Raw genomic sequence first — 10,282 nt, 5'->3', positions numbered from 1 at the left:
AGGAATTCTAGTGACAACTTCCAGATCTACACACAGAAAACCACACAATGAATAAATGTGTTATGTCATTTAGGTTGTATTTTACACTCTGATGTGACAACACAGAAATAACCTAATTCTACTGTCCAAAGCAAAATACGTATTTATGCAATACACACCTTTTTTCCTTTATCCATTTTGCATGTATTCAAAGAGCATAAGAACTCTTACTTGGGATAGGCATTCTCACTCAAAACCAGGTAAAAGTGAAACCAACATAGACTAATTCTTCTTGGACTCTGTAAATCAGGAGTCTGGGCCTTATGACGAAGCTATTTTGAAGTGACATCAGCTTCTGAAGCCACTATTGTAATAGCCAAAACAATGTATGAAATCTGAATGCACAGATTTCATTCATCCAAACGGATGTTTTTTGGTAAGTCACGTTTATGTCAAAATACAAGCCTAAAATTTGCCCCAAGTGAATTAACAGAACTAGAGCAACATTCTCCAGAAATAGGGCCCCTCTGACAACTTCCTGTCAGAAATCTGCACCAGCTCAGATGGTAAAATCCCTACACCTCAGTGGCAAGAATCACAGTGACGTAAGGATCTTGGATGGAGGTGGGAATTTATAACCTTAGCAGAATTAAGCCACTCCCATTTTTAATCATGTCAGGACTATATGCAGTCAAACCACTATCTGTAATAAGTAGTCATAAACATCTGGACACTAGTATCTTCAAAGTGGGATGCATATTTAAAATACACAGGTTTTCTTACTTTTCAATTCTAGTTTGAAAAATGCAAACTTACCTGATGCTTCGATTTCATTCTGACAGCAAGATAAATCATCCAAACAAAGGTCAACCAGAAGCAGAAGACCAACATCTGTAGCCACTGCCGCCACTCCAAAGAGCCATCGCAGACTCTGATGTAGGTGCCGAGTGCTCACAGTAGCTCCTCCATAACTAGTTATGGGTTCTATAGCAGTTACCTACAGGAAAACCAGAAGTTAATATTTACAAGAATTCTAAGCTTAGAAGTACCTATCACAATTTAAACAATTTCATTTTTCTTCAGATTTCCTATAAATAGAATCCTACTTCAAATCTTCTCTGCTACTCAAAGGACTCAAAAGCATTTTGATTATTCGATCCTTGCTGCTTCAAGTCTTGATGACTGTTACAAAGAAAGCAGAAATACTGCATTTATCTTGCTGCAGAATTAGCATTGCTTCTAACTTCTAAGACTTTTTTTGGTGTTGTACAACTGGTTCCAAATTAATCTTATCTGTTTCTCCATACAGTCTTCCAAAAAAGTCTCCCGATTTTAACACTTCAGTCTCCCATGTAGAAGCTCCTGAAACCACATATTTTCCCACTGCGCCATGCACTGGGTTTTCATATTCTGCTAGACTGTTGCCAGCTCATTCTGGGAATGAACAAAGCAAACTTTTCCCACCTCACTGAATCTGAATGCTACCCTTCTGCCTCATGCAAACCAGGAAAATTTGTGAAAACACTATTCAATAGTTCTGAAACATACAACTATTACAAACCAATTTAATATAATTAATGTTTTAAATTCAGATTTGCTTTTACTAGAATCCAATTCAAATAATAATAATACACCAGTAACATTTTCAGCTTTCTGCTGCATTTCACGTGTATATCCAGAGGGCAATGAGAGACGATGCTCCCACAAAAAAAAATACAACACTATGCCAATTTTTTTGTGAGTTGTTTCTTCTAACTCATTCCTTTATGTTCTGAACAACTACTACTACTCTTAAGACTAAAAGGCAGTCATCATAAATACTCTGTATTAATACACTAATGGCTTGGCACCTTGGACCAGAGTTACTCTAAGTTAGTGTGAACCTGTACAACTTAGTTCTCCACAGAAGATATATCCACACAGAAAACAGTCCAGAAATATCAGTGCTTAAAAAAGTAACAACAAAAAACACAGAGAGTGATGCTAAGAACAGATCTGCATTTTCCACTCTCAAGTCACCTGCTTGTTAGTCTGAGATTCATAGGAATGTGTCTCAGTCATTTACAGTACAACTATAGAAGTCTGAGATATTTTAAAGACATTATTTCTGAAAGACATTAAGCATTTAGGCAACATATGTTACAGACACTTCAAAGAGTGTTGTTTTTTTCTTTTTCCCTCTGCAACTGGATTATACAGCACTGAAACAATATAAAAGCTCTGTTTCTCCAATTAAAAAGCACATACCCGTCCCGGAAGAACAACTGCTTTAACCACTCGTGATATTCCAAGGTCATATAGACAGAGAACACTTCCTTCTGCTTCTTCCAATCCAACCAGCAGTCCAGTTCTCTTCTGCCAGGAAAACTCCTTTACCACACGAACAGTGGGATGCTGTTCATTTAGTCCACTGAAACGGTACGCAGAGAGCCGCTCTCCTGTCACTGAGTTCACCACCTCGAGTTGAGGACCACACGCCAGCCACGCTAGGCCATTTCTCCCTGTAAGAGAAAAGAAAACTGACTAAAGCAAATTTCCAATAGAAGACTGAAAAAGCTGAAAAATCAGTCACTGCCTCTTTCTTTTCATAAAAGTACCTAACACAAGGACAACCAACTTCCCTAATTCTGGTTAATTCTTTAAAACCACCCACTGAAATCCTCAAGCAATACATCTTAAACCTAACAACCTTATTATCTTGCATATGTACTTGCCATTCCTGCACTGAAGAATCTTGATCATTTGGGATAAAGATTATGAAATATTGAGCTACAGTCTTTATACCATATTTGGCTTGGCTTTGCCAGAAATCATCTAAACACATACAGGAACACAACTCTTAAAGCATACTTCAAATACAAAAAATCTAAACCAATTCGTTTCTAGTTGATTAATTTTACTTGCCTGCTTTGGGCAGAGATTTAGACTTCAGCAAGAAATTCTCTTAAAATGGGCACTACATGAGTAAATTTAGAGTTCTACACATGATGAGCACAGAAGGAATTTCACACACTTCATTGCACTGAACTTCTTCAAGCTCAAATGAAGTATTAACTCAGTTACTGCATTTCCAGTCAGGTAGACAGACTCTACCTGGTCTTAACAGAAGCCTAGACAACCAGACCTGCCCTCAGATCACCTAGAAAGTCAACTACATCATCTGCTTAGCCACTTTCAACCACTCTCACTAAGTACTTATCTGCAACCTATCAAATACTTGTGAAACATGACTGCAGTGCTCAACTGTCTTAGCCTCTTTCTTCGCTTTCTATTCAGACTAGAAAAGAAAAAGCAGGGAGGGTTGCCTCTGCAGAACAGTAGAAAAATTATTTCTGTACATGATGTTATGATGGAGCTTGAGCATACAAAAATAAATATGGTACAAAACAACACTACTACATTTTTTAAAACTGTCTTTTATTAAAAATTGAGGAGAGCTCACCAAGTCAGCATGTTTAAATTATTTTAATAGCACAAGATTGGTGCAGGCTCTTGTAATTTCAGAGTATACCTATACTAATGTTTCAATGTTCACATTTTTATTAGTTAAAACATCCTGTTTCTTATCTTGAAACCTGATGCATCTTAATAGTGCAAACCTGACACAGTTGATACTATGGCCCTATGCTTCAAGGCAATCATCATTTTGTACCAACACCAAATTTAAAGGAAAATGCTCACCTCCAGAAAACTTCCCACACAGCACAGAATCTAGGGTTATCTCATCTTCACCAAGTGCCTGAACAGTCACCTCTGGAAACTGCAGCAGACTGCTCGTTACTTGGGCTGTTAGCTCTCGCATTCTTCACTGTAAAGAAAGCAAAAAAACCCAAAAATAGACTCATGTCAGCCATAAATATTTTTGAGATTGACAAGTTACATCAAAATGGAGTGAAACATGTCCTAAAAATTGCCAGTAGCTCCTTTCCTTAAAGAAATGGCACTCAGGACAGCTTTTGATCTCACAGCAGGGCAAAAGGAGAAATCTCTACTGTTCTCATGCCTGTGAGATCATCAACAGAAAGTGACACAGAGGTACCGACAGTAGAAATAACAGCAAAGAGAAAAATACACTGAGCTCAAGTCTACACACATAGGCAAGTAAGATATGATCTCAGAAAAATCATGTTTTAAAAAGCTTCTCAGTAAGAGGTGTAAGTTTACGTTTGTCCGTTACATTTGTCCCTTAATTATATCCTTTATTACTTATTGCCAATTGTCTTCTGGTAGATTTCATGCCTCATTTATGTCTTGTTCACTTTTGCATGTTTAAACATAAAGGAATACCAAGTTCTTTACCAACAGCATTCCCCACAGCCTTCTAGAGGAACTGATCCATTACAGTCTAGGTAAGTGATCTGTGTGGTGGGTGGGGAACTGGCTGACAGGTCACACCCAGAGGGTGGTAGTAAATAGCTCCTTTTCCAGCTGTAACATGCCACAAGTGGGGTCCCCCAAGGATTGATATTTGGCCCAATTCTGTTTTACTATCTTCATAAGTGATCTGGATGTTGGGATCAAGTGTACCCTGATAAGTTTGCAGGTGACACCAAACTACAAGACTGGGGAAGTACACAATACAGAAGGGAGAGCCACCATGAGGAAAGACCTGGACAAGATGGAAGAGTGGGCTAACAAGAACCCTATGAAGTTCAGCAAGGACCAGTGTAAGGTTTTGCACCTTGGGAAAACATAATCCAGGAGTGCAGCACAGACTGGGGTCTACACAGCTGGGGAGCCACTTTGTGGAAAGGGACCTGGGGTTCTTGGTGCACAACAAGCTCAAAAGGAGTGAACAGTGGGTTGCAGTAGCAATGAAAGCCAATAGGACGCTGGTCTGCATCAACAAAGGCATCAAACAAGTAATAATTCCACTCAACTCAGCACTTCCACACCTGGAACACTGTGTTCAGTTCTGGTCCCTGCTATACAAAAAAAGATATGGACAGGCTGGAGAGGGTCCAGAGAAGGGCCACAAAGATGATCAAAGGACCAGGAAGCCTGACTTACGAGGAAAGGCTGGAAGATCTGGGTCTGCTCAGCCTGGAGTAAAGAAGGTTTAGGGGAGACCTTATCACCATGTTCCAGCACTTGAAGGGCAGCTACAAAGAACACTGAGACTCCCTTTTTACAAAGAGTCATATGAAAAAGACAGGGGTAATGTTTCTCCAAGGGAGATTCCGATTGCACACAACAGAAAATGTTTCACAAGAACAGTCAGTCATTGGAATAATCTTCCCAGGTAGTGGTTGATTCCCCAACATTGGATGCTTTTAAGATTCAGCTAGGAGAGATGGTGGGCTGTCTTGTCTAAACCATGTTTTTAGCAAGAAAGGTTGAACCAGATGATCCTTCAGGTCCCTTCTAACCTCATATCCTAGTCAGAGATTAGTTCTCAGAATCTTCCAGAAAATGTGTAACTGATGTCACTTTACAAGCAATACAGACTTTTATAGCTTATCAATTAGATAGTAGTTTTCCATACACTTATGATGTAAATGTAACACAGGACTTTGAAACATTAATTTTTTTCTTTCCTCATATTCCTTATTTCAGCTCCTTCCTTCCTATTGCCTGTCCTTATCTTATCTCTGCGGTATTTTACCCAAAATTCTAAGCCTTTCAGACAGTTTCTGTGCTTCTGTAGGCGCTCCACAAAGAGTTCACATTTCAGTATGTCAAGATAGATTCTTTTGTGGAAAAACTTTAAAGCTGAAGTAATTTGCAAGATTAAACAGGTAGCTAAACAAGACCTATTCCAATAATGTAGAAATATAAAACACTTTAATTCTGTTTTGCAAGTTCTGTGGGTTATTGGAAAAGCCTCCAAAAGATAAGATGGATTTTGTTATCTTCTTAAAATAACACTGCTTTCTTCATGAACTCTCAAAGGGAAGATATTATACACAGTTCACTATTCCCAAGTGTTACACATGCTGACCAACTCAGGCCCCATCTTCTTTACAGCCTCCCTTCGGGTATTTATATGCATTGATGAGATCTCCTCTGAATCTTCTCTTCTGCAGGCTGAACAGTTCCAGCTCTCCCATCCTTTTTCTTCCTACAAGGGGGGTCCAGTTCCCTCTAATCATCTTTGTGGCCCTTTGCTGGGCTCTCCAGTACCTCCATATGCCTCTTGAGAGACTGGGGAGCCTAGACGTGGCCACTGAACTTCAAGTGTGTCCTCACCACTGCTCTAAAAGGAAGGATCACCTCCCTCTACCTGATGACCATGTTTTTCCTCGTGCAGCCCAGGATACTGTCAGCTGCCACATTGCTGGTTCACAGTCAACCTGGTATCTGCCAGGATGCCCAGGACTTTTCTGCCCAGCTGCTTTTACCTTTGCAATTCCCCTTGTTGAACTGCATGAGGAGCCTGTTAACCCCTTTCTCTAGCCTGTGAAAAATCCTTCTGGATAGCAGTGTGACCCTTGAGTGTATCACCACCATTCCCAGTTTTGTATCATCTGCCAGCTTGCTGAGGGTACACTCTGCCCCATCATCCACATCACTAATGAAAACACTGAAAATCAACTCCCCTCCCTCCACATGCAAGTAGCCTATTTTTAAATATTCAGTTAGATCCCTTTAAGGGAGAACACTGACTATGACAACATACATTAAGGAATTTCAGAAAACACTACATGACGTCAAAAAAAGCATATATGATTGTAGTGAATAAAAATAAGAGATGCCTTCTTCTAATTTCATAGTTAGTAATACAATATATCATTTTAGTAGCAAGATAGCTTTAAGAGCAAAGTAATATTTTCCAGTAGGGCATTAAACAGCATTCAAAGAAAACTTCTCAACTGCCTGTTCTCCATGAGTCAGTCATCCTGAGTCACCCTCTCTTTGCCAATGCCTAGGTACCTGGACAGGTCAAGAGCGCAGACCTTTGTGTGGCCAACGTGGAAACAAAATTTTAAGACACTCTATTGGGGAGATTTGAGTTTAAAACCAAACCACTCACCACCCCAAACTCCCCACCAAATCAAAATGAATTCTTCTCTGGCAGAAAGCTCACACCTTAACCCAAATGTAGTCATTTTCACAGTACACATCAAATGTGCTTACCAGCCCAACACTATCATTAAGAACCATCATATAAGTTACATTCCAACACCTGGGGCACTCATGTAACTTCAAACATGCTGCAGTTACTAACTGCATATAGAAGTATGTAAAAACACTATAGCAGTAAGTGTGCCCAGGATTCCTCTAGTAAGCAAATGGACATTTTAAACACTTTTTTTTTTCTAGACATCTATCTTTACAATATGAAACTAGGAAGATAAAAATCCATAATAAATTATGAACAGTAGATATAGTGATCTGGTTATTAAGATGTTTTGCTCGCATTCTTCTGCTGGGAAATCAAGAGTAAGAAAATAGTTACAGAATCAAAGGCATGAAGCCTCTCCTTTAAGAGACACATCCAACACTAAAGGCATTTCTGCTGTCTTTGAAAACAAGGACTACAATCACATCCCTATTTCTGTCTGTTAGAAACAAGATTAGTGTAAAATGCCACAGGCTTACACCATGTTCAGGAGTAAAACAGAATTCAACCCCCCAGCCACATGCTGTACGAAAAGGATCTGTCTACAAGTTGCCAAGAACACCACTCTTCTTCACCCTAGGTACTTAGGACTTTCAAACAACATTAACTATTTGCAAGGAAAGAAACATGTCCTCCTATTTTGCAGGCAGAGAAAAAAAAAAAAAAAAAAAAAAAAGAAATTAACATGTTCAAGCAGTATCACATAAAGCCACGTCAAGAGTTCTGGAATGTCAGTTTTGGTTGACAGTAGTACATGAAAATCAAAAGCCAACAATGTTATGAGCTTACTGAAGAAAAAGCTAAAAATATGCTGAATTGCAGCTGAAGATATGATTTCACAAAACATGATGACTTCACCGTCACCAAAAGTGAGGCCTTGCTGCCACCTCCCATCTCTCCATCTGCTCCTTTTTTCTACTACTGGATTCCTGTAACCTACACCTCGCATTGACTTGAACACTTTTTCAGAGCATATCATGAGCCTAATTAACTCCCTAAACAGCCAGGAAACGAACCTGTGTCACTAAGCCACTATGGTAGCTCACACATGCGTGAAACTAAGTTTGCAAGGAGCCAAAAAACCTCTGCTTTTAGAAAGGACACCACCCAAGACACAGTCAGTCAACTTTTAACGCCCTCTTGCACACAAGGACCCACTATCTTGCTGCAAAAGGCTGCAGCTGACAGGCATCATTCTTTCCTTCAGACAGATGTGGAAGCTAAAGTGATTTCAGGGAAGTGTTACTTGGTGATCAGAGAATGGACAACGTTGCGCGACACTATGCAGATCATGTTTCCTAAGGAAACAGGACAGAGTAGAAAGAAGCCAAAGAAGAAGAAATGGAAGAAAAACCTAACTTATTTTGAGAAAAACAGCATTCACCTTTTTGAGTAATAGGTAAAAATGACCAACCTAGATTGTTTTTAATTATTAATGACTGGTTCAAATACATTTTCTCAAAAAAAAGAGGAAGCAACTCACAAGCACTGGATGGAGGAACAGTAGATGGAAAATACACTTTCTCCACCTTAGTAGTCAGGTGCAGTGAATTTACACTTTGCCATATGTCACTCCTGCAGAAAAAGGATTCACTGAGTGAGTTAGCTGGTAATTTACTGAGTACCACCAGGTCATTTCTTTTGCACTTAGGCAGAAAACCTAGTTTCTACTCTAAAAAGTCACTAGCGGAACAGCAACAGTCTACATAAGAATTCTAGATTCAGGCTTGTTTCAATCTAGTGCATCCTACAGATTCTCTTGCGGAGTTTGTGCAGGTGCTCCAAAAGGTCTCTGAGAAACATGGATCTCTGGCACAAGGTGCAAGAAGACAGAATTCCAGCTCTCTATCCCAATAGCCCCCGACACCTAAGACACTGTATCTACTGCAGAGCATAGATTCAATTTCCCTTTAAATGAAAAAAAAAACCAAACAAAACCAACATAGATCAGAATTTGAGCATAGAGCCACTTTACCCAGCTACCTCTTATAGTCATTCTCTAACATGACTATAATGTTCTTCAAGAGTTGCAGTCCCTATATCACAGGTAAGTCAGCAAAAGTTCCTCAAGTCAGTTCTGAAATTATGCTCATTCTTACATTGCTTGGTGTTCCTGGACAGACATGGGTGCCGAGTGTCTCAGTACAGAACACACATACAGTGCTCTTAAAAGAGGCCTTCCAGAATTACTGGAAGTTATCTGGTCAAAACCCACCGCTCAAGCAGGGTCACCTAGAGCATGCTGTCCAGAACCATGTTCAGACAGCTTTTGAGTATCTAATGCTGAAACTTACACATACCGCAACCTAAACAGCAAACAGATTTGCAACACATGCAACAGTACCAGGTTTTTGTTTTGGTGACTCTCTCCTACCAATTTAAGTAGTCTCTTCACCACACAAGTGAAACAACACCACACCAGCAAAGACTTCTCACCATTATTCTCTAAAACAATATCCAACAGCATATTAGGTAGAGGACACAAAACTAACAGAAGCCTGATTAAGTTTGTTTCATTGTCATAAAAAAGCAAACCCCAGGCAAATCAGTGCAGGAAAAGGAGCTGATACAAGAAGTGGATGAGGAGCTGTCCTCAGCAGGGCAGGATACAGTCCTGAGTGCTCAAACGTGTGTGGCAGCTGTCAGCCAAGAGGGACACAATCATCCAGTGTGATGAGCCTCAGAGGTCACATGAACTACCACGTTTAGCCATACACCCCAAAAGGGGTTCAGCACTCCCAATAGAATTAAGTGCCTAAATTCCCTGTAGTTTTACCAAACATGACGAGGAAGCAGTTATTAGAATGGGAAGAGTGACACTACTCTCCTTCCTATGGCAGAAGCTCCAGGCTTGGAGTCACGGATTGCTACGGAAGAAATTAACCACTTTCGTTTAAGTCAGCAACTTCGCCGCGTGAAGCACGCGCCGCACAAAAACCAAGAGACCCCTCACAAACCAGGCTGGATCCCTCTAAAACCTGTGCTCTCCCCACTAACCCAGTCCCCTTCCAGAGTGCTCCACGCGGATAACGAATTTCCCACCTCCTCCTGGAAAACGACACCGAAAAGGCGAAGGAAGGGAAACGCAGAAAAAAAAATCAAGATTAAAGAAAAGACAGAACCCTCCGAAAAGCGACCGCAGGAACGAGAGGCGGGGCCGTGCGCCGGCCGGGCAGGGGGGAAGGAAGGCTCCCGGCGGCAGGAGGGAAGGAAGGCTCCAAGGCTCCCACGCCCCCAGCC

General features: G+C 40.5%; 1 protein-coding gene across 1 annotated transcript in view; it reads right to left on the bottom strand.

The window, feature by feature from the left end:
* AHCTF1 (AT hook containing transcription factor 1) overlaps positions 1-3,781 on the bottom strand; it is a 36,012-nt gene extending 32,231 nt beyond the window's left edge. Inside the window, exons 1-4 of the mRNA XM_010004610.1 lie at positions 3,661-3,781; positions 2,227-2,480; positions 796-976; positions 2-26 (exon numbers count right to left, since the gene is read on the bottom strand). Coding sequence (XP_010002912.1) covers positions 2-26; positions 796-976; positions 2,227-2,480; positions 3,661-3,781 — 581 coding nt within the window. The remainder of the gene's footprint in view (position 1; positions 27-795; positions 977-2,226; positions 2,481-3,660) is intronic.
* Positions 3,782-10,282: the final 6,501 nt, after the last annotated feature.

This window comes from Chaetura pelagica, unplaced genomic scaffold, assembly GCF_000747805.2.
Source record: "Chaetura pelagica isolate M959 unplaced genomic scaffold, ChaPel_1.0 scaffold278, whole genome shotgun sequence".
Classification (NCBI taxonomy): domain Eukaryota; kingdom Metazoa; phylum Chordata; class Aves; order Apodiformes; family Apodidae; genus Chaetura; species Chaetura pelagica.
Note: the sequence above shows the minus strand (reverse complement) of the source record. Positions and strands in the feature narration are given on the sequence as shown.